This window comes from Amphiura filiformis, chromosome 13 (genome assembly GCF_039555335.1).
Source record: "Amphiura filiformis chromosome 13, Afil_fr2py, whole genome shotgun sequence".
In the NCBI taxonomy this organism is placed as follows: Eukaryota; Metazoa; Echinodermata; class Ophiuroidea; order Amphilepidida; family Amphiuridae; genus Amphiura; species Amphiura filiformis.
In genome coordinates, this window is record NC_092640.1 from 38728752 (window position 1) to 38755275 (window position 26524).

Here is a 26524-nt window from a genome sequence, read left to right on the forward strand (position 1 = left end):
TCGTTGAGTGAAACACATGTTTAAAATGTTGCACAACTATTGATGAACAATAGTGGATGAAAGTTGGTTAACATTAGTTTCTTCGAGACAAGGAAGATTCAATTGCTAATTTTGAAAAATCTGTTAGGCTTGCATTCTATTTATTATTACCCAATTAACCAGACTTTATGTAAACCCAAATCCACTTAGAGATTGGCAGTGACGTCGTACGGCGTCAATCAAAGCATGCACGCGATAAATATCGCGTAGTGAAAGTCGCATGGGAAATACGCGCATAATAAGCAAGACGCCGAAGTACAGCTCGGCGTGTTTTGATTGACGCCGTGCGACGTCACTGCCAATCTCTAAGTGGATTTGGATTTAGACCAACTGCTTTAGCAAAACCAACTCAGAGTGCAGACTGAAAAAGTATTTTGCCTGCTGTAGCATGTACGGCAGATGGCATTTTACTATTGATAGCAAGTACCAGAGAATGATTGGTCAAGCAAGGGTTGGAGATGGATCACACCAGTCAAATATGTTGGTGTGCCAAAACCTTACCATGCAGGTGTTTATTAATCTGTAATACAAAACTATACATGTTTTGGCTGGTCTTGTACTATGTATGAATCAAACAAATATTTAGGCTTCACTAATGTTCCAGTTACTGTTTGAAAGTGGCTCTGCCCATGAGTTGTAATGTTTTAATTCATTTCTCCAGTTTCATGAAAATGCTGAAAGTAACATGGATTGTTAATTTGTTATGAATAAAAACACAGTTCAAATTTGCTTGTATAAATGTGATTCTTTTGGTAGTAAAATGCACTCTAGATGCTGCTATGCAGGGATAATTTGGGTTAAATTAAATAAAGAAACCCTGGGGAAAAATACTCAAATGGAGAACAACAAAAGGAATACATCATTTCAAGATTGGATTTGGGTTCATTTATTAATAAATAACATACAACTTGCATACGTCTGTGTACAGTTGATAGATCATCTACCAAGAATCGATGATCTCCCGAGTCCTTTGCCCACCCGATAATGTTGACAAATTAATGCGCCACAACAAGATAGATTTTACCCAGTGAAATGTTGAGAATTGTGAATTTAGGATTTGACTAGCTGTGCGAGCAATTGTTAGTCTGAAGTCAAGTCACACAATTACAGGGGCGTCGGAACCGGGTGCATGGGTAGGTGCGGCTTTGCCCCACCACTTTTCAGCAATCCCGCTGGTGATTATACCATCTGCCCCACTTTTTGTCGCACCACTTATATCTCGGAGCCCAGACCCCCATTTATTGCCGCACCACTTATTTTTGCTTTCGACACCCCATCAAGTATACCTGTGCGAGCAAAGGTTAGTCTGAAGTCACACAAGTATACCTGTGCCAGTAATGGTTTGAAGTCACACAAGTATACCTGTGCAAGTAATGGTTTGAAGTCACACAAGTATACCTGTGTGAGTAATGGTTTGAAGTCGCACAAGTATACCTGTGCGAGTAATGGTTTGTGAAGTCACACAAGTATACCTGTACAAGTAATGGTTTGAAGTCACACAAGTATACCTGTGCGAGTAATGGTTTGAAGTCACACAAGTATACCTGTGCGAGTAATGGTTTGTGAAGTCACACAAGTATACCTGTACAAGTAATGGTTTGAAGTCACACAAGTATACCTGTGCGAGTAATGGTTTGAAGTCACACAAGTATACCTGTGCGAGTAATGGTTTGAAGTCACACAAGTATACCTGTGTGAGTAATGGTTTGAAGTCACACAAGTATACCTGTGCGAGTAATGGTTTGAAGTCACACAAGTATACCTGTGCAAGTAATGGTTTGAAGTCACACAAGTATACCTGTGTGAGTAATGGTTTGAAGTCGCACAAGTATACCTGTGCGAGTAATGGTTTGTGAAGTCACACAAGTATACCTGTACAAGTAATGGTTTGAAGTCACACAAGTATACCTGTGCGAGTAATGGTTTGAAGTCACACAAGTATACCTGTGCGAGTAATGGTTTGTGAAGTCACACAAGTATACCTGTACAAGTAATGGTTTGAAGTCACACAAGTATACCTGTGCGAGTAATGGTTTGAAGTCACACAAGTATACCTGTGCGAGTAATGGTTTGAAGTCACACAAGTATACCTGTGTGAGTAATGGTTTGAAGTCACACAAGTATACCTGTGCGAGTAATGGTTTGAAGTCACACAAGTATACCTGTGCGAGTAATGGTTTGAAGTCACACAAGTATACCTGTGTGAGTAATGGTTTGAAGTCACACAAGTATACCTGTGTGAGTAATGGTTTGAAGTCACACAAGTATACCTGTCTTGGGTACAACTTTTCTTGTGGCGCTACTTGACACACAATGTTCTTTTGGACATAAATGACACACTAGTCTGAAGTCACACAAGTGCACTGACACACAAGTGGGGGTGTGTGAGTAATGGTGTTCTTGGGAATTATATGAGTGATATTAGTTAAAGTGAAGTTAGCTTTTAAAGCAAAATGAGTTGTTTTGCTCTTGAGAGAGTTTGTAAAAGCAAGAAATATAGAAACTAGTTCGCATCCGACGACCCTGTCATTCAAACTCCCCATAGCCTGTGATTGGCAAATAGCGCGCAAACAGTAACAGTTTAATGAACTCAAATTAAAGTAGATCAAATTCCTAAATGAAGGCCATATAGCAACACATTTGATACCACATACATGTAGATTGCAGACAGAAGATCCTGGTTCGTAAGGTTAAGTTAGCTCTTAATCGGATATGACATGAGTTCAAACTAGGGCACAAACCGAGGTCCTGAGATTGCCCCCTTTCTCTGATCATGAAATAATTAGTGCCCGTAACGGTTGCCTACCGAGGCGAGGATTCACTGGTACATCTAGTACACCTCAGAGAGGTTAGGATATGGTTTTAACATTTAACATTTGATGTTTAACCCTCTGAGGACTACTGCCGATCTAACATTGCCTCTGATTGGTCAATTACATGATATCTTCATTTTATTCAGCAATCAGAATGGAGCTTTGCAAATAATTCATCCCAATTTTTTTGCATGGTGAAATTATTCTAACAATGTTGCTGATTGGTCCAATTGATATGAAAACTTCTTTTTGACCAATAAGCAGGTAGTTCTCACGGGGTTCAGATAACAACTTTATTTATTGAGGACTCATCGTGGTTCAGAAGCTGAGCTGGAGTCAAGTTTGAGATGGAAATTTTATTCAAATAATAGATAAACCTCTTTCTAGCTTTTAACACTCTGACCTCTAAGAACTATTTTCAATTGGTTGCAAAGAGGGTGATATCATGCATAGAGCCAATGAGATATACCCTTTTTTTCTCATCATTGTCTGTGACACATATGTGACATGATCAAGGGGAATGAGTCGGATGTCACTAATATTGTTTTTGAGATATTGGCAAAAACAGTGTTCAAATTCTTTTGTTTTATATTGTTTTCAGCCACTATTAAATTGCTCATAACTCAGTAACCAGATGTCCTATTTTGATGGGGTTTGCATAAAAATGTAGCATTCGTAAACTGCAAGAAAACTGCATTGAAAATTGCCGACATGTGACTCATTCCCCTTGATCATGTCACATATATACACATTCATATATAGCTCATCAAATTTCAAATAAAGTTTTGAGCATGATATTGGAGCAAAGTATATTGGCCAGAACAGAAACACTGAAATTGATATTGTGGTACCTCATATTTGATTGACCTACATGTATCATATTTATATATCGTATGCACTTTCAAAAAAGTTCTAGCTGAAACAACATGTATATTGGTATTTTGGTTTTGCACCCACTATTATTGAAAATATATCAAGGTTGTATCAGAGAACAAACCAAAATATTGATGATGACCTACAAACTAGTTTCATTAGGCCCTTCACATTAAATTCTTAGTTTACTGTTAACCACCCGCGTCCAAAATTGAAAATTGCAAAATATTTAATTATTTTATTTTTATTTTGGATTTTCTCCTTAAAAATAACTTTTAATGACTTTTACTTGCTACTTTCTAACATGAATCATATCAACAATAATAATGAATAAACAGACAGCATAACTGCACCTGATACTATGTGTAAAAGTAAGCATATTAATAAAATAATTAAATGCTGACTCCCATCAAAACGGTTTGATAATTGGTTGTGATAACTAATACTAAATAAAGAAAATAATAGATAATTAATAATTAATAATTAAAAGTCACCTCGTCCTATTTTTAAAATCTTGAACAGTAAACTCGGAATATATATTATATATATTAGACTTTATTTCAACACGGAAAGCCCAATTCAACCAAAGTTGTTCTTCCTTGGGGCCGTGCATAAACAAACATACATGTACAAAATAACAAACAATTACAAAAGCTTATTATCTAGGCTTAAACATATTACAATCACAAAATTATTAATTGTCAAAAGCCATTATGATACTCTTATGGTTACTTACCATGCTTACAGGCATGTCATTATGGTTTTTTTAGATTATTTTTAAAAGTATATAATGTTGGAGAATTTTGGATATTATTTTCTAGTTCATTCCAGCTTACAGCACCTCTATAAGACAGACTGCGCTTTTTGTACTCTGTTCTTGGCAGGGGTATAGTTACATTACTTTGGCTTTGACGGAAATTATAACTGTTGTTTACATGACTGAAAATATGACCCAAATAAGGAGGTGCAAGATGATTTAAGATTTTGTAGGTTAAAATTAAACAATTTGAGTTTTGTCTGTCAATTAAAGGTTTCCAGTTAAGTTCAGCACGAACATCTCTGCTAGGTGTGTCCCATTTTGCACCACAGATAGTTCTTGCAGCCCTGTTTTGAATAACTTGAAGTTTCTTTGAAACAGTAACACCACAATTGCCCCATACAACATTACAATAATCTAAGTGTGGCAGAACAATAGCATTATACACAGTACATAAAATATCCTTAGGGAGACAATTTGCCCTGCATTGTTTTAGCATGAACATACCTTTTAGGCTCTTTTCACGTACATTATTGATTTGCTCATTCCAAGTTAATGTGTCATCAATAATTACACCCAGATGTTTACATTTATTAACTTTCCTAATAGTTACATCATTTATGCTGATAGATAATTCTTTAACACTGTTCTTAATTGTATTGAGTCTTTGTCTAGATCCTATTAGCATAAATTCGGTTTTATCAGTATTAAGACTAAGTTTATTACTTTGTAACCAATTATTTATAATTTTTAAATCATTATTAATACATTCCATGATATCATTTGGCGAGTTAGAGGCATAGTACAGCACGGTATCATCAGCATACATATTAACTTTACAATGAGAAACACAATTTGGTAAATCATTTATATAAATAAGAAAAGCGAGTGGTCCGTCAATTGAGCCCTGGGGCATTCCACAAACAGTTTCTTTAAAGTCTGAAAGTGTCCCATTTACAGATGTACATTGGGTGCGACCAGAAAGATAACTAGTAAACCACTTAATACAATATTCACCTACTTTATACATTTTAAGCTTACTCAAGAAGATATTATGGTTTACGGTGTCAAATGCTTTCTTCAGATCCAGCAGACATAATCCAATTAAATTACCTTTATCAATTTCATTATACCAATCCTCCGTGATGTTTACGAGAGAAGAAGAAGTGGAGTGAGATGGCCGGAAACCAGATTGGTTTATATTAATTAAACAATTTACATTTAAGTACTCGTACAGTTGGTCTAACACAGCCCTTTCAATAATTTTAGAGATAACAACTAGAATTGAAATAGGTCTATAATTGCTAGGATCATTGGGATCACCAGCTTTAAATACAGGAATCACCTTTGCACGTTTCCAGCATGTAGGAAAAGTACATGATGCAAAAGAATTATTTATTAAATAAGTTACAATTGGTGTGATTACTGGTGATGCTATTTTCAGCAGTCGAGATGGGATGTTATCTAAACCAGTAGCTTTATCATTTGCTAACTTATTGAGTTGATTGAATACATAGTCATTAGTTACATTTACAAATTCAAAGTCTGACTGATCAGTTGGCTGCTTTTCATTGACTTCATAATTACAAAAGTTATTTTTAGGAATCTTACTTGCAAGTTTAGGGCCTATATTAGCAAAAAAAATTGTTCAATTCATTTGCTTTATCCTTAGGTTCAGTTAGTGCCAGGCCGTTTTCAGAATTAATAACAGAGATTTTTGTATTTTTACCTTTGGATGGAACAATATGTCGTAGATGTTCCCAGCTTTTTTTAATATTATTCTTGTGTGCATCAAAACCTTGTTTAAGAAACTCTTTCTTTTTCTCTTTTATAAGTTTGTTTGTTTCATTTCTAATTTTACGGAAATTTTCCCAGCATTTGTTATCATTACTTGATTTAATAGCAATTTGTTTAAGTTTGTCACGTTTACGCATCATATTTAGCACATCATCGTTAATCCATGGAGAACACTTTTTACGAATTCTATGCTTTTTGAAAGGTGCATGCCTGTCAATTACTTCAAGAAATTGTGAAGGGCCTTAGGGAGGGATGCAGGGAGGTCAAAAAACTTCGATTATATTTCTCCTATGCTCAAAAAACATTGATATTGTTTTGATCCGTTTTCATTACAGGGGCAGGCAGGGAGGGGTCAGCTAAATGAAACTAAACTAGTTACATTTATACATCAACATTTTGGTCTGTTCCCTAACCTTGAGGTCTAGCTTGATCATATATTATTTAAGGTATTTATTAATCACCAATCCAATGTTTATATAATCAATACTCAAGGACTTTATATAGAAGAATTACTGCATGCAAACATACGCATGTAGAGCATGGTATACTGGGAACTCGAAATTGGCTGCACAGCAGCAGATTCAACATTTTACATTTGGTCAAAATTGGTATATATAAAGTTTGGCAAAATAGGGCTTAGAGCCAGAAGCAGCTATGTCCATTTGTTTTCTCAATTACATGTTACTCATTTCGCAACAAATGCAGGGTCGCGCTAAGTTATGCGTTCTTAGCTACGCCACGCGCATATTTTTTAAGTTTGGTAGCATATATTCATTTTTGCATATCAGTTCAGGGGTTTTCATGCGCGCAGAAAAATGAAAACACGTGAAAGAAAAATAAAAGCTTCGATCTCCAATATTTACGGCCCGTCCAGAAATTATGTAACATAAAATGCAATGTAACATAAATGTTGAATTGAAGTCGCCGTAGCATTGTAACATAATTTAAAAATAGAAATAAAATACACACCACCGGCATAATTACACAGATTGTCTAGAATCACTGCTGATGAATTATTGCAGTACTGAATGATGACACACGTGCACGTGAGTTGGTAATTTCTAATTCTAGGGATCGGAAAGAAATGCTTTGTGGGTGGTGTGTAGAGATATGCCATCAGTGAAATACGACACAATGATCGGCCGTAGAAGAAAAAAATGACAAAAATTTGCCCTTGAATTATGTTTTATAGTCATAATACTCCATAATCCAATAAATATCATAATATTTGGCCTAAACTTGAACTCATTTGCAATGAAATGTCATTTTTTATTGAGTAAAGCATTGCTTCCATGTGGTGCCAATGGTGTTGAATTCTGCACTTTGCAAGTTGAACTGCATTTTGTGGAATTCGCTAACTTTTATGGCATAAAGCAACACTTTTATAGTAAGTAAACTGCTCGAACTTTCTTAAAAGCGAGATAGTTGGTTACAGGCGAGAATCGTGCCGTGAAAAGCGAGATCACGCTTTTTGCTGGGTTAAACAACTATTATACCAATGGTACCGGTAACACATCATTATAGCCAAAATCACAAAATCTGATACTGATACATATAAAAATGGTACATTCAATACTTAACAGATTAGAGAACCCCTCATTTTAGGATTTGAGCGCATATTTTTAACACTTTCAGGGGGTTCAGGGGTTCTGAGAACCCCTGGTTTTAAAACCTAGTGCTACCCCTGATAGCAATCCGAGTTTGTTTTTCTCACAATCATAGAATTTTTACATCTTTATTCCCTGTGGTACCCCAATTTTGACATTTGACCTTTTTCCCTATTACTCAAGAGCTGTATACTCAATCCCTATGACGAGGGAATAAATTGGTATCATTGGCTTTAACAAGATTTGACCAACTTTAAAATGTCACCCCTGTATAAGTGGCCATTTTTGATTTATGCCAATTTGGCAATGTTCCACTTGGATTTTCTGTAATTTTTGATATTTTTGTGTGAGCTTTTAGGAGATGGGTGCATATGTAATAGATTCTGGTGCATTTAATGGTGGGTCATTTTTTAATTAGACTGGGCTGGTAGGTGATAATTCTGAAACATGCATGGAATGGAACTAAAAGTGACCAACTGACTGCTATTTTAGAGTCTGAGTTAGAGCTTAGGTTACAGGTAAGGGTGACATTTAGGGTAAGGTTTATGGATTAAAACTTTTGTCATTTCAAGAGAATTCTATTTTGCAAATATCACAAATATTTGTGTATCAATCATTTTGATACAGCCTGTTGTATAGCCTCCCAGATATAGTAGTTTTTTCCTGCCAGAAATTGTTTCTTGCTCATCCCAATTTAGCCCTCCCCATGGCACATAAATACTGTAAAAGTGGACATTTTTACAGAACATTAATATTTGTGCTTTTCCCGCCCGCTTAACACATGCCACGTAAATAATAAATGCTCGAATAATTATGTTCATCCATGTATAGGACTGCGAGAAAACTCTCAAATTAAAAAAAGCCGCTATCCCAAGGTATTTCAAAACTGGCAAAGCACAAACACAACATGAGCTTTAATAGATTGTGTGAAAATTCCCACATATGTCAAAGTTTATGTCACAGACCAGAAGTTTGTGGAATTTGGTAAATACGATAATAAATATCTGTTGTGCAACAAACTTAGATAAACAATTTTCTGGCCATGGGTAGCAGAATGAATGATTGTAGATCCGTTGGATAACGCTTTTCAATAGGAAATGAACTTTGCTGCTTGGATGATGTCACGATGAGGTCAGCATTTATTCCATATTGAAAAGCGTGTTCCAACAGATCTGCAGTCGACCAGCCTCAGCCTTGTAGTAATGGCTGGCAAAAGGAAATGGGAAATGGTGCTTTATTGATACCCTTATGTACATGTATGATGAGGCAAAATAAATTCACACCAAAAACCAGGTTATTGTTCAGGAAATTAATTCTTTATTTAATAAATATAAAGTTTGTTCTACAAAAATTATTGATCAGGATAGACTTCTTTAGAAAATATACAGTTTGTTGTACAAAAATTAATCAGGATAGACTTTCCCAATAAATCAATCAATTTTAATCAAACAGCAATACTGTTTCAAAAAGGTGCCGCTTTTACCACTAAAAATTTTGATTAATCAATATCTGATCATGGAAGTAAGTACAGCTGCTTGGAAGTAAGTACTTCCATGATCTGATCAAATGAACAAGATACACCTTAGCTATATATCATTCAATCTGATCCACTCAAACCTATTGTTGCAATTTTATTGACACAAACTTTTGTAAATTTGGGACCCCCCTTATAAATCATAACCCCCTAGGTTAACAGACTCCATCACTAGTTCCTATTCTAGAAAAATATAGCCCTTTGTGCTAAATGACACATACCTAAATCCTAATCCTTTACTTAGTTCTAATGAAAGTCAAATTTTAATATTTTGGTCAATTTTGGGCAATAAGGGCCAAAATAATGCATGTTTATGGCATTTTTCATAGGCTGTGACAATCAAGCCCAAAGACTTGTACTAAGACTAATTGCATTCTTTTTTTTAGAAAACAGATTTTCTGTTCTTTACCATAACCAAACAATCAACATTAACTTAAAATATTTTAATTATGAGCTCACTCTTAGTCTGTATTTTAAAAGATTTTGGATACTTAGACTCCACTATGTTTCAATTGGCAAAGATCTTGTCTTTAATTCAAAAAAATTAGTGTTGTATTTTTCTGGAATCTGGAGTAATTGCAACAGAATCCAATCCATTTCACACGCATCCATCCCCTAAAAGCTAGCTCACATAAAAAAATTAAAAAGTCTATGAAATTCCCAAGTAGTGCCTACTTTGCATAAATCCAGTATGGTCACTTGTGCAGTGGTGAAATAAACTGAAATTTAAAGGTTTTTTTGAGAGTTCTAGGTAAAAAGGTGGAAAGTCATATTGCACACATACGTGATAGACACGCATACACCCACCCCTACACAGACATGTCTGAAGTTTGTAACAAGAGCACCACTGGTGCTGTAGCTCATTTGTTATGGGTTATGGTCAGGAATACCATGCGTAGCTATGTATAGCCATGCATAGATATGTATCAGGGTTGTCACTACACTGGTAAATGTTTACATAACTAATTGGGTCAAGATGTGTGATATAAAGTGTAATTGAGTGAGATGTTTGTTCATAGTCAGGGTTGCCAATCAACAATTTGGTAGCCCAATTAGTTCTGATTTGGGAGAATTTGAGACACTATTTGCTCATGGCTCGTGCACATAAGTAAGGGCCTATAGACAGCACAAGCCCGATTGGTGCTAAAAGCAACACTGAAAAGCAGACATTGTAGCTGCACTGAAACAGTAAAGTTCAACATCTCTTTTACAAATTCGCACGATCAAGGAGTTTGTACAGTGTTTGTAATATGAAAAGCACCACAGTCTGCATATGAGACTATTCCATGAAATTAGGTAAAACTTTTCGTAAGAAAATGCTCCAAAAATGATACTTTCCGTCCGAATTTTTTTAGCTAAATAAGTAACAATCATGAACCATCATGCAAAGATCGCCCTCAAATTACCAGATCCATTGCTCAAACGATGTAGCAAGAGAAAGAAAAAAAAAACATACAGAAAAATGGACCATGTTTAGAGTTCATTGTGCTAACACAATGAGCTAAAATTAAATAAATAGATACATCAAAGTAAAGATAGTTTGCATAGTTTTGTAACATAGATACTGGGCATGTAAACTGGCCTCAAAAAGAAACTTATAATTTTTCACAAGGTCATATCTTAAAATCCTCTCCATAAAAATGAACAAAAATTGCACACAGGATTACTTCAATACTCTACTCTAAACATATGTCAGTAACTAAACAGTTGTCCATTTGACACAACAGCAAAATACACTGACACGGAACAGCTTACTGGACCACATTCACAGCCCAACAGATTTCTTTTCCTGGGTTCCAATTATTCGCTTGTACATGAACAAAATTACACACAGGATTACTTCAATACTCTACTCTAAACACATGTCAGTAACCAAGCAGTTGTCCAACTGACACAACAGTAAAATGCACTGACACGGAATAGCTTCCGGGACCACATTCACAGGCGAATAATGTGAACCCAGCAAAAGAAATCTGCTGGGCTGTGAATGTGGTCCAGGAAGGTGTTCCATATCAGTGCATTTTGCTGTTGTGTCAGTTGGACAACTGCTTGGTTACTGACATGCTTAGAGTAGAGTATTGAAGTAATCCTGTGTGTAATTTTTGTTCAATTTTATAGACAGGATTTTAAGATTTGACCTTGTGAAAAATTATAAGTTTCTTTTTGAGGCCAGTTTAGATAACATCACACAATAGGTCATGGTCCAACAGGCTTTCACCTATTTGCCAGGTCACCCATGTAAGTTTTAGAGCCCTGTGGAGCCAAAATTTGTCCTTTTCCTATTTTCCTGCTATAACTAAATAGGAAATACTAGGTCATGATGAGAGGAATACATTGGTATTTTTTTTAAACTATTGTATGACCAATATTGAAATGAAATTACACCCTCCTAATTTTTTTGTGAGCTTTTGCAAGATGTATACATGGGAAATTATACATATCAAGGGTTCAGAACCAGAAAACCTTGAATGTGTCCCGCAACAGTGGCGTAGATTTCTTTTTGACATGTGGGGTGGGGTGGAAAATTTGTCTTGAAGTATAGTGAATCCAGCAGTCCAGCACCTTTTGGCGACAAAAGAAGTTTATGGTACAAATGCGCGTGAAAATTTTTGGCATATTGAAGCTAAACTGGTGACATGTAGTATAAAAGTGGAATAAATGCACGCGAAACGCGCAAAAATTAGGGTACGGTTTAGGTTAAACTGACCAAATATGAAGTTAATTACCTCTCAGAAGTAGGCCTACTTTACCTTTCTCATGGGGGGCAAGGGTTCAAATCCCCCACCCTCCTAGTTATGCCACTGATCTTCTAGTGTTCTGGTGACTTGTGCTCATTTTGTGGAAGCAGGTGACTGTGGGTTAAGGCTTTCTGGCTCTCAAAATATGTCCTTTACCCAAGGCAGTCGGTGCCCCAGCCCTGCCTCTACATTATATAAAATTATCTATCTATGTTTGTGTGTTTTCTTCACTTTTGAGAAATTGCCTTGGTGCCAGGGGTCGCTAAGTTATGCTTCTTATGCGCTACCACGCCAGATATTTTTAAGTTTAGGCGCATATATTCATTTTGCATATCAGTTCAGGGGTTTTCATGCGCGCAGAAAAATGAAAACACGTGAAAGAAAAATAAAAGCTTCGATCTCCAATATTTACGGCCCGTCCAGAAATTATGTAACATAAAATGCAATGTAACATAAATGTTGAATTGAAGTCGCCAGAGCATTGTAACATAATTTAAAAATAGAAATAAAATACACACCACCGCATAATTACACAGATTGTCTAGAATCACTGCTGATGAATTATTGCAGTACTGAATGATGACACACGTACGTGAGTTGGTAATTTCTAATTCTAGGGATCGGAAAGAAATGCTTTGTGGGTGGTGTGTAGAGATATGCCATCAGTGAAATACTGACACAATGATCGGCCGTAGAAGAAAAAAATGACAAAAATTTGCCCTTGAATTATGTTTTATAGTCATAATACTCCATAATCCAATAAATATCATAATATTTGGCCTAAACTTGAACTCATTTGCAATGAAATGTCATTTTTTATTGAGTAAAGCATTGCTTCCATGTGGTGCCAATGGTGTTGAATTCTGCACTTTGCCGAAGTTGAACTGCATTTTGTGGAATTCGCTAACTTTTATGGCATAAAGCAACACTTTTATAGTAAGTAAACTGCTCGGAACTTTCTTAAAAGCGAGATAGTTGGTTACAGGCGAGAATCGTGCCGTGAAAAGCGAGATCACGTTTTTTGCTGGGTTAAACAACTATTATACCAATGGTACCGGTAACACATCATTATAGCCAAAATCACAAAATCTGATACTGATACAAAAAAAAATGGTACATTCAATACTTAACAGATTAGAGAACCCCTCATTTTAGGATTTGAGCGCATATTTTTAACACTTTCAGGGGGTTCAGGGGTTCTGAGAACCCCTGGTTTTAAAACCTAGTGCTACCCCTGAACAAATGTACGGTTAATTATACCCTCCATAATAAATGCAAGTGACTTTGGGGTATATGCATGGTCACTGATGAACAGTTAGCTAGACGTAAGTGACCATGCATATACCCCAAAGGCACTTACATTTTCTTATGGAGGGCAGAATTAACCGTCCATTTGTTACCGAAATGAGTAACATGTAATTGAGAAAATAAATGGACATAGCTGCTTCTGGATCTAATCCCTCGAAAATTTAGCCTCAATTATAGTCAATTTCATGCACAAAAAAATGTTAATTTCTTCCATTTTCCATTCATTGAAAAAAGGGAAAAGTTACCATTTTAAGCAGTATAGCTGTCCTATCAACCTCCATTGTCGATACTTCAGGTCCAATAATTATTTCCAAGAAAATCTGTCACAATCCATTGAGCCAAATCAAAACAAACTTTCACGTGTGCGATGTCAGCGCCCCTGGAAGTCAGCAGAATTCTCCTCCGTCAATCTCTTACACAAGTAATACACAACACGCACAAGCTATCGTTTCACCGCTATAGCGAGAGCCGTCGGACAAGCGCCACGTGCTGCCACAGAGACGCGAAACTAGCGAAATATAATCGCTTGAGGTGCTATTTTTTTTGTTCCCCATGTTGCAGACGGGGTATTTTCGCGGAGATAAAAGATACAAATACACGGAAAAAACGGAGAAAAAATACATTTTCGTAATCGGAAAATTACGGGAAAATACGGAGATTTTGGGGATGAAAAAATACGAATTCGTAAAATACGGAGAAATTACATCCCTGCAACATTCACAAACATTGATAGTTGATCAAGACTGTATTTCTTCACACATCAAACTCATGCACCACCCCTTAAAATAAACACACAGATAGGAATGTTCCATACCATATGTGCTACTCAAATTCAGCGGATGCCGGTACAGCGTTCAGACCTGGCAACATCGCTCTTCATACGTGCAAAGTTTCTTTTGTGTACGCTCGCTCTATTTTTTATTTTGCTCACACGGTACCTGACTTGGCGTCGATCCTCATAGGCAACATGCCATGATTCCATGGTATGCCCCCCCCTATACCCAGTGACTCAGCCATGATATAAAGATATACTTACATGATCCCACCAACATTCAGCAAAGTTTGGTAGTTGATGCTCTAGACTGTATTCCAATACTTCAAACATCACGCTGATCACCCAGCACACCCAGTAGTCTCGGATCATTAGCATCTGGAAGAGAGAGAGAAGGAGAGATCAAGAATAACAAGGAATCAATTTGTTAAAATAGTTATACATTATGTAAATGAGCTCATTAATATTCAAATATTAATATACAGATAATTTGACACAAATCTATAGACCACTAGACATCATTGTTTATCAACAAAGATGAGGGACTGGTCTATCGATATGCTTGAACGAACCGCTACACTGTTCAATGGCTTTCTGTACGATTATGAAATGTGGTGGGCGATTTAAAATGCATGTGCCCTGAGTAAACTATGATGCGTACGCACACTGCATGGCAAAGAACAATGGAAATTGCCATAATTTGTGTGCATACTTCCAGGCAATGACGTCACATGTCAAATGGTCTATTTAAAGCAACATCAAACCGCAAATGCAAGTACTTTTTATGACTACAGTTGGTTGTGTGAGTACAAGTTCGAGCAGAAGTACTTTGCTATGAGTACTGAGTACTTGCATTTGTGCAGAAATAGTACCACAAGTCTCAAGTGTGAGTATTTGCATACTAGAACTTGAGCAGCAGATCACATTACTTTTTGTACTGCTACTTGGAATCCATAGCCCGCTCAGTCAACCACATTCCTAAAAAATATTTGAAAAGTAATAAAGTGGACAATAATAACTGCGCTTATCAGCTTTGAGGTCATTATGGAAATCAGAGGGGTATGTTTTGGGCTGAAGTAATTTTCCTAGGGAGAGCGAGCTCCTGAGGTAAAATACCAAGGCCCAACACAAACCCTGACACTTTCACACAATGACCACTTCTTGCCTTTAAAAAATGCACTTTCATGTTTCTTGCATGAATAATTAAGAGGTAATGGCACTTTTACTACATGCATGTCAGAGTGCAAAGCTGCCTTAGAGGGACATAATCACTAAGCAAATTTTACAGATTATTTGGTCCTCAACAGATTGAAAGTCCCTACAGAGGCTAAAGGCACTATCTGTGATTGCGTCAAAATATTTAGAAAATATAAATGGCTGAAAATGTGAAGGATAAGTATGAAATTCTAAGATTTTTTTTTCATATGAAAAATTGATGAAATCATAACAAATTACTGATATAGTGCCTTTAAGACCAATTAGAGTTTTAATTAAAACTTTAATTGGGTTTAGAAGGAGCATGCTTGGTCCCCCCTGGCCTCCACCTGTGAGGGCAGCAGACAGCTTCTCCTTTGGTTTTCTCTCCCTCTCCTCATGTGGCCAATGGAGGGCTCCCTTCTCAGTGCACTTGCCTGCATGCTGCAGCCTGTGGTTCTTTCCTTTTGCTTATGATCTCCAAGCTGTCAACTTGGTATTTTTGTGACCAGCATTTTTATCTTATCAATCTTTAAATTTAAAATCGTTTCCACATTCAATTTTTCTTTGATCTTATTGCTTAGACCTATATCATCCTGTTGGTTCAGTTTGAGCTGTATATTTTTACATTTTAGTAGTTTATTCAGTGTTTTTTGTGGGCAACTTTGGCTTAAAAACTTTGCACATGGAATTTTCAAATTCTTGACTTGTGGTTATTCACAAATGGTTGTCTTCCCTTTAATGGGTCAAATTTCCCATGATTAATTTTTGCTTTTTAATCCTGGTTGTGTGGGACCAGGTTTTTTATAATCAATTTATCTCACATAAGCTTTTCTACTTAGTTGTGCCAATCATGCATGCATCGTTCAGATTGGCTATGGGAAATTTACACAAATTCGTCTTTACTAGTGACTATTCACTAATAGCTGTAACAGGCTACAAGTACCTATTCTTGATGACCTGTGTGTTCTTTTAGGTTTTGGAATCATTTATAATAAGCTTCCATAAATGTGATAGGTTTAGGCATATGCCATGTGTAATCAAGCCTGCACATGTGCACCAGATGCCAGGCCGCAAAATAGGCTAGGCTCTAAGAATTTACCTTTGTATGTACTGTAGGCCTACTTGTAGTGGACTTTACATGTTTATTGGCTCAGTGGATTGAGACCATGTGAGGCAATAATTATTTTATACAGCATTACTGCATGTTTTGGCCTAACAATCATGACAATTCTAACTTAAGTCATGCTTCAATTCTTACTATTTTTTGGCTTTTATCAAATCCTATACAGCATTCGGATTGGCATAGCAAGTTCACTCACAATATTGGCAAGGATAATAACCATACATGCATAGGCCTATTATACCTAGGTATTTAATTATTTATTTTATTTAAAACAATTAGCAATGCTAATTTCAGTTTGTCAGCAGACAGCTGCCAGAGGCTGCCTCGGTTGGTCTTAATTAATAAATATGGATAATCACGATAAAATTAGTAAGTTTATAACTTAAGTCATGCTTCGATCCTTACTATTTTTCATGCGGCATTTATTAAAATGCTGTACAGCATTGCGGGTCAGCATAGCAATTTCGCTCACAATAACCGTATAACCATAGGCCTATATCTAGGCATGTAAAATATTGGCAATGCTAATTTCAGTTTGTCAGCAGCTGCCAGAGGCTGTCTCGGTTGGCTTAATTAATAATATTGATAATCATGATAAAATTATTACATTGATATTAAACTTATAAATTAACGATTCTGGAAATCAGTTCAAAATATAGGCCTAATCATCGTCATCATAACAACAACAACAAAAAATCCAAAAAAATATGACATGCGAATTTGTAAATTGAGTTAGTGATTGGATTAACAATATTAATATAATTTATAAAGTGCACACATAGGTGTATGTACGTTCTGATCACCAGGGCTGTGCGGTGTAGTGGTTAGTAGGCCTAGGACCTACTCTCGCCGGCGGTCAGTTTTCAATCATTACTGGAGTATGTGTTGCCTTAGCCGTTGGTACCTTCGTAACTGGCGTATGTGTTGCCTTAGCTATTGGTTCCTTTGCAACTGGCGTATGTGTTGCCTTAGCCGTTGGTTGTAACTGGCGTATGTGTTGCTTTAGCTGTTGGTACCTTTGTAAGTGATGTATGTGTTGCCTTAGCTGTTGGTACCTTTTCAACTGGCATATAAGTGTTGCCTTAGCGGTTGGTACCTTTGTAACTGGCATATGTGTTGCCTGTTGGTTCCTGTGTAATTGGAGTATGTGTTTCCTTAGCTGTTGGTACCTTTGTAACTGGCGTATGTGTTGCCTTAGCTGTTGGTACCTTTGTAACTGGAGTATGTGTTGCCTTAGTTGTTGTACCGTGGTAACTGGCGTATATGTTGCCTTAGCTGTCGATACCTTTGTAACTGGAGTACGTATTGCCTTAGCTGTTGGTACCTTTGTAATTGGAGTATGTGTTGCCTTAGCTGTTGGTACCTTTGTAACTGGTGTATGTGTTGCCTTAGCTGTTGGTACCTTTTTAACTGGAGCATGTGTTGCCATAGCTGTTGGTACTTTTGTAACTGGAGTATGTGTTGTAACTGGAGTATGTGTTGCCTTAGCTATTGGTACCTTTGTAATTGCAGGATGTGTTGATTTAGCTGTTGGTACCTTTGAAACTGGTGTACGTGTTGCCTAAGCTATTAGTACTTTTGTAACTAGAGTATGTGTTGCCTTAGCCGTTGGTACCTTTGTAATTGGAGTATGTGTTGCCTTAGCCGTTGGTACCTTTGTAACTGGAGCATGTGTTGCCTAACTGCCTTAGCCGTTGGTACCTTTGTAATTGGAGTATGTGTTGCCTTAGCTATTGGTACCTTTGTAACGGGTGTATGTGTTGCATTAGCTATTTGTACCTTTCTAACTGGTGTATGCGTTGCCTTGGTACCTTGGACGCCCGGTTAGCGATTACTGAGATGAGAGAGAGAGCAGGTGTGGCAAGAAATAAAGCTTGTCCAATCCCGGATTAACTTGTTGTAACCATGATTATAATTTACAACCAATCAAAATGTTGAAGATAAAATATAGATTGCTGATAAAAATATTAAGGAAAGGTAAAGCAAATAACAATAAATCATAAACAAATAAATAAATAAATAAATGAACAAAAAATAGAAAGACGTGAAGGTAGTGCAGTAAAGCACAAATCGTAATTGAAGACTGTAAAGAAATTTGATCAAATACAACTTGACGCCATCACCGTATGGCGGTAGTGGTTATAGATCCATACGAGCGGGATTAACGCCTCACCAGGGATGAAATGGTCTTTAATAGACCAGCCCAAGATCCATCACACCCGTGGGCTACATGACCCAGTCCTCTTCCTCGAGAAGATGGCAAATAGGCCAGTCTTTTCCAACTCGCCCTTTTGTGGCAATCCCACAGCACCTTGCACTCAAGTTTCAACAGGTTCAACAAAGGCAAATGGTTCAGGAAACCATGCAGTTTTGCTCACAAATGTCCCTGTTTCCAACCAGCCTCCAGCAGACAAGCTCTCCAGCGCCTCTGGCAACGCTCATTAGCCAGGGTTTCTCACAGGTTTTAAACTTGCTTGAGTTTCACATGCTAATTACAGATCCCTTTATCTTTGCAGCATGGTAATTACCAGCTTCCCTGTTGTTGTAGTGCGATCCTTAGTGACTACAGTATGTGACACACACAGACAGTGGTGTAAAAGACGGCATTATTTGCCAGAACGGCCACAAGATAATAAGAAGCTTGTTGGTGGAGTTTTTCATGCAATTTGCATATATCCCCTTTTTCTTTGCAGCATGGTAATTACAGCAGCTTTGTGGTATTTACATTATGTGAGAGACACAGTCCTGCAGTGTAAATGGCAACAGTAAATTGCCAAAACGTTCACAAGATAATAAAAAGCTTGTTGGTTATAAAATGTTGTTGTTTTTTACATGCTGTTTACATATAGGCATATCCCTTTTATCTTTGCAGCGTGGTATTTACAGCAGATCCTTTTAGTGATTACACTATGTGACAGATACTGGCCTGTGGTGTAAAAGGCAACAGTAATTGCCTTAACGTAGACAAGATAATAAGAAGCTTGTTGGCTGATTTTTACATGCTGTTTACATATATCCCTTTTATCCTTGCAGCGTGGTAATTACAGCAGATCCTTTTAGTGATTACACTAGGTGACAGATACTGGCCCGTGGTGTAAAAGGCAACAGAAATTGCCTAAACGTACACAAGATGATAAGAAGCTTGTTGGCTGATTTTTACATGCTGTTTACATATATCCCTTTTATCCTTGCAGCGTGGTAATTACAGCAGATCCTTTTAGTGATTACACTAGATGACAGATACTGGCCGTGGTGTAAAAGGCAACAGAAATTGCCTAAACGTACACAAGATAATAAGAAGCTTGTTGGGTTTTTTTTACATGCTGTTTACATATATCCCTTTTATCCTTGCAGCGTGGTAATTACAGCAGATCCTTTTAGTGATTACACTAGATGACAGATACTGGCCGTGGTGTAAAAGGCAACAGAAATTGCCTAAACGCACAAGATAATAAGAAGCTTGTTGGCTGATTTTTACATGCTGTTTACATATATCCCTTTTATCCTTGCATCGTGGTAATTACAGCAGATCCTTTTAGTGATTACACTATGTGACCGATACTGGACTGGGGCGTAAAAGGCAACAGTAATTGCCAAAACGTACAAAAAGGAATAAGAAGTTGGTTGGTTGAGTTTGTTTTTGCCCATGTAGTAATTTTGGTGAATTTTTTTGTATTTAACATTTAAAATACTCTCCCTTTGAGCATCACCAACTATCCACAAGATAACTGATCATGTCTGTAATCAGTGAGTGAAAATATCAATAACATATTGAGGTAAATTCATGGTAGTGCTAAATATATGAATAATTACAAAATTTGCATTTCCAGCAAATTGGTTGGTTTGACTTGGCACATCGAGGTTATTGGCATCGAGCAAGTTATCAACAACATGCCTTGATCGAATTGGATCCTTGCAAATCATTAATCTAAGTTGCAATTAAATTCGTTATATAGATATCAGCCTGCAATTTGCAGCGCACAGCAATATTAATATTCATAATTAAATTCTGGAAGACCCGCACACAAGTGCCAGCAGATTACAATTGTATTGACCATGTCATATACCATTAGCTACAAATGTTATGTGTTTTTCAATTATCGTCGTGCATTGCTCTGAGGAATCCATATGATCGTTGTTCTCACAAGGTATCAAGCTTAAGTTTTCCAGAAATTTTTGTTTGTACCAATACAGTGGCGTTACTTGGTTTCGTTGTCCTAAAGAGAAGGCAATAGTGGCGTTTGCCCGTTACAAGCATTGCTCGCCTATTTGTAGCGATCAACAGGCTGTGCAGTGCTATTTGCCAATTTTCGATGGTCCACCTGCGACAAGTTTCAATTTAAATCAATGCTCAATCGTGCAGTTATTTTTTGCACCTTCCCACATTTTGAACTTTATAAATCTTACTCATTCAGAATAGGTGCTGCCACAACAGCTTTCGAATGTGCAGTCTGTCAGACAGTGACATCCAGATGTTGGGTTGTTGGCGTTCAACAGTTTACTAAATACATTTGAATTCCCAGTTTATTATGCTTTAAATTTAATTAATTACTGTTTTAACCTTGATAATTGTTTGTTTCCTCTCAGTTTATGACCGTCCTCCATGTTTTCAGAGTCTATGCCTCCAACTTATGTGTGGATCTTAGCCCACCACAGCCTGCAGCGAGAGGGGTTCAACTCAGGCTTTGAACCAGCGAATTTGAGGATAACATGGAAGTGTTGCCGTGGGGCATCTCTGGGGTCTGTGACTAATTTGATACAGTATTTTCTGGACAGGTCAGAGACGGGCCCTCCACCCATTCTTATGTTTTATTGTATAGTTACAAACAACGTAGTATGTAGCCCCATTCCTTGGTTCCATCATACAGTAACACAGCCCATTGCATTTTGGCAGGCTTTTCTCCCCAATATATTCATATGGACTGCCATTTGGCCACGACTGTACTATTTATGGGGCACATTCCCAAACGGGCATGGCATGCAAGTTACGCAGATTCATCGCAAATGTATGCCCTGTTTTTGGGCCAAAACAATTATGGATGTTTTTAGGGCAAATTTTAAGCCCAAAGAGCCAGTTTTCAAATATGGGCTCAGGCTTCATGAAGGTGGCTATCACTCATGAAAAAAGTAAATAATTAGACTAATGTTTTATACTAAAGTTTGATTGGGTTTCTGAAGTTCAAATCGAAATTTTCTTAATTCCTATAGGATCCTGGGTCAGGTCAATGATATGATCATATCTCCCACGGGCAATCCGTTGGGTGTGTTTATAATAATAATAATAATAATAAGCATTTGTAAGGCGCCATCAATCTAGTAGAACTATTCCGAGGCGCAGGCATGAAAAACAAGTAAGCACCGAAAATCACTATGCTTGTGGTTGGGTTTGTGTGGGCCATACTGGGCATGTTGGGGCGTAGTCCCTAAATATTCAATGTGTAAGTCAATTTATGTGGGCCATGCTTTGCATGGTTGGGCGTAGTCCCAAAATAATCCAATTTGATGTGGGCCATGCTTTGCATGGTTGGGCGTATAGTTCCTAAAAAATCAAATTGTTCTCATAAAATGTATTCAGAAATTATAGCCCCCCTCAGATCGTATAGGGTAGGCAGATCAAAGACTGGAGTTTAAGTACAGTCTCAAAATGTAAACAATTTATTGACATGTATATACCATGTCCGTGCACCATTTCAGATTGTAGAAATTGGTATATTCTCCTTGAGCAATGTGCAGGAGTCGTAATCTCATAAGGCCCATAAGATCGTAGATGTAGGCCTTGTTTTTCCTTGTGGGTTGTAGTACAGGAAAGTATATTCGAAAGTATATTCGAAAGTATATTTGAAAAAGCAATATGATGCTTTAAAACATTATTGGTGTAAAGTAACCAATTCAGGAGTTTGGCACGGACCTGGATTGGAGTAAGCACTGGATGAATTCGGGTTGCTAGTTTCTGTGAGCAGCCCCCAGTGCAGTGAGGTCGGCCAACGATAGGCTTTTAATTATGACCCATTGATGGGGTTGGCCTCACTATTCTTCTATATGGAGTAAAGTACATGGTAATGTTGGTCATTAAAATAGCATTCATAAGTACCGCAGTCATTGAGTGGAAGCTGTCTTTTTCATCTCGTAGTGTGTCTCTGTCTAATCAAGCATAAATTAAGTTGATCATAAGTATTGTTTGCACATGTCCTATGTGTTATTAACTACCATATAAATAATTTAATGGGTCATTAATAAAACTTCATTAAACAATACAGCCTTGAATATACTATAAGGGCACTATATTTGTATTTGGTGATATTTTCTACATCCTGTTTATTGATGAGATAAGTTGTATGCAAGACGTTCTTTCATATGATTATACGTAATGCGCTATTCCAGTTGAAATCCATTCTCCCCCTATGGAAGACATGACACAGACGGAGTGTGAATTTGAAATGGAGTTACCTTAATGAGTGACTCCATTTGAAATCTACACCCCCTGTGCAGGAGATTAAGGTCATGTATCCAATAGGGGGTGTAGGGATTTCACCTGGAATAGCCTGTTGTTGTTCTACTTTGATCAGGTTCTTTTTAGCCCATGTCTCTCATTGGGGAGTATGGATTTTACCTGGAATAGCCTGTTGTTGTTCTACTTTGATAAGGTTTTTTTTGCATCAATTTTATATATTTATTTGCTTGAAGCTAATGCAGTCTTTTTGTGTTCCAAGTACATGTAGTCAATTATGAGTCTTGAGGCACACCTCTAGAGTAAGTAGTAAGTACTAACATCACTGAAATATATTGCATGGCTCTATAATCCAACTCACTTCATCCGCACCTGACAACATCATCACCATGGTTACAGAGGAGCCTATTGTACACACGCAATTGTTTACAGATTTCTCCCAAGGGCATCATAATTGTAATCTCAAGAAAATAAAACACTTTTATGAATTGACCTAAACAAAATAATACTCTATTCACAAACCGTTCTTCTTACTTAGTATATATTTAGCTGCTTAAAAGCCCTCCGAAGTAGTAAGTACAAGGACATGCTTTCAAGAGAAGAAGAAGGCAAGTCTATTTCTAGCAGTGTCTTTGATCAAATTGATATTTTGGTATAGATCTAACATGATTACTGTATAACACCTGGAATTAAACAGAAAGTTGCTGATGCAGCATCCATTGTTTGTCACACACGTCTCCTCTTGTACGACTCCTCAAATATGGAGTTTGTATGTTTAAGTTAGTTTCTAACTGTGGAGTTTCACACATATACATTCTAACCATTACGTTTTTCACACACCCCGTCTTGTAAATGCTGCCAAGTGTGGAGGTGTGTGTGTATTCCAACTGGGGAGATTCACACACCCACATTCAAACTGGGGAGATTTTTTTACACAAATCTGACAGCAACCACCATACTGTGGAGGTTGATCAAATCAGAAAATGACAGGTGGTATACCCCCCCCCCAGCTCAAAAACACCATTTTTTAGGTTATATGTATATCCAACTGTGGAGCTCCACGGTTGTTAGCAGACTCCACAGTTGGTATGTGGCAAAACACACACACCTCCACAGTTTGAATGCGGTTACACATTTGTACAAAATCACCTTTCGGTGTAGTTATTCATATCACAAAATGAAAGGTGTTTAATATGTGTATAATATGGATTGAATGCAGATGCAAACGCATATAGACGAATCCAAATACACGCACCCCTACACTTGACTAGCAGCCTTTAGTTGGGTCCCCGTCGGCTACAATGCATCCGAAATGTGAAATGATTCGGCCTTGGCGGAAATTTTAAACTGCATTCCATCACCCGTTTTACACCTTCCGCAAAAACACAGGTAGAAAAAAGAAGTTTACAACACAATACAGTTCCAACAGTTGTGCAAATAAAAGCCGCCTTACACCTAGAGAAGGTCGAGGAGGATTAATAGAATAATACAATAGAGATAATTCAGCAGGTAATCCCGTCGTATCTATTCATAGATGTACAAATGGATGAACAAAAGGACTGTATGAATAGATGCGACAGGATTACCTCTATTGTATATTATTATTCTATTAACCCTCCTCGTCTTTGCATCTTCTCTAGGTGTTAGGCGTCTTTTATTTGCACAATCGAGTGCACTCAAAACCCCAGGTTGGTGCTAGCGGGAAACCAAAGATGGCCTACCAAATCCTGACCATGACTTGGCTCGTTGGATTCGTCTATAGGTACACCTTGTGTAAGCGACAATTTTACACTTTTGAAATTTAAGAAAACGTATAAGTCAAAAAGAATCCTGCTTGTATCCACATATGAATGACAAATTGCTCTCCTCAAATGCTCCACAGGTGTATTAATTACAAACTGCTCTCCTTAAGAACTCAGGAGCTTTTTTAATATGGCAAATATGCTACCTAAAAAGTCCAATGTGCACTGATCCACCAAGACCATCATTAACTTACAGCAAGGCTGATGGGAGCATGAGCTAGCGGTGATTTGCACTCAGATATTGAGACAAATAAAGCTGACACACAAGAGGAATGGTTTGGTATTAGGGTTCTATAAAGGAGCTCCCAAAGATTGATATAAGAGACTGTGTCATTCAGCTCCATGTGCAAGATTTTTCATGGCAGGAGGAAAACGTCCAAAAGTTTTGATTTTATACATTATTGACCTTATATCTAAATATAAAAGCGATTATTGGCTTCCTTGATTCATTTCCTATATGTATAAATATTAAGAAATCCACTGTAATTTTTTAATTAAATGGCTAAAACTAGACAAAAATGGCCCCTGCCATCCACTCGCCGTAAGTCACATCATATACCTCTGTGTGCCTTTGAAGCAATAATGTGTGATTTGCATAAAGAATAGATTCCTATTTAAATGTTTGTTTTCACTGATCACATTATCCTCTTTTAATTTCAAGCTAAACAAATGAGGTATAACAAAGAAAATTGCGAGTTCATTCCAGCGTCTACATGCGTATCGCTGATCGTAACATGTAGTACTGTACAGAGCAACGCGCTCGACGTATGTACACATAAGCTGACATCCACGGGAGATGTTAGCAAGCTGTCGATTGATGAACTCTGAATAAATCCGGGTTGACCCGGTTTTAATATAAAAAGTTAAAATTTTACTTTTATTAAGGGATCTAAAATGAGCGTTTATTGCGTTTCGACAGTATTTTTTGTGGGACATGAAAGCACCTCAGATCTATCGAATTGCATTCTGAATACGAAGCATGTCTTTCCGATATCAAATAATTTTCATTTTTTGAAAATCACAATATAATACAAATTTTATGACAAATTATAAAAATTTGATGTTTTTCACATTTTTGATATATAACAGTCCTCGGTAATTATATAAATCTAATGATATATTCTTAAAGTGTATGTAGCAGGAGGAAAAGTCGACGGTCAATTGAAAATTTTGACCTTTCATATTGAAGATATGGATTTTTTCCCAAAAAGACCTAATTTTTTTTTGGTGTTTTGGGAAAAAAAATCCATATCTTCAATATCAAAGGTCAAAATTTTCAATTGATCATCGGCTTTTCATCCCACCTACATACACTTTAAGTATAAATCATCAGATTTATAAAGTTTACTTCAAGCATATTAAATATCAAAAATATCAATTTTTAATGATTTGCCATAAAATGTGTATTAAATTGCTAATTTCAAAAAATCAAAATTATTTGATATCAGAATGACATTCTTCGTATTCAGAATGCAATTCGATATGTCTGATGTGCTCTAATGTCCCAAATTAAATACTGTCCAAACGTTCATACCCCAGCCCTTAAAGCACTTCAGGCTAAGTCTTTTACGTGGTATTTTAGTACACCACTGGGCATTATATGGTCGCTGTGAAGCAAATCACACATTATGCCTTTAATTTAGCATTAACAATTGACATGTGTGGATACTTGTCACATCAACACTGAATTAGCTGATGTCTTCATATAGCTGTATC

General features: G+C 37.0%; 1 protein-coding gene across 1 annotated transcript in view; it reads right to left on the reverse strand.

The window, feature by feature from the left end:
* LOC140168315 (phosphatidylserine synthase 2-like) overlaps positions 1 to 26524 on the reverse strand; it is a 130673-nt gene that overhangs the window by 50138 nt on the left and 54011 nt on the right. The window contains 1 exon segment of the mRNA XM_072191677.1: positions 14503 to 14616. Coding sequence (XP_072047778.1) covers positions 14503 to 14616 — 114 coding nt within the window.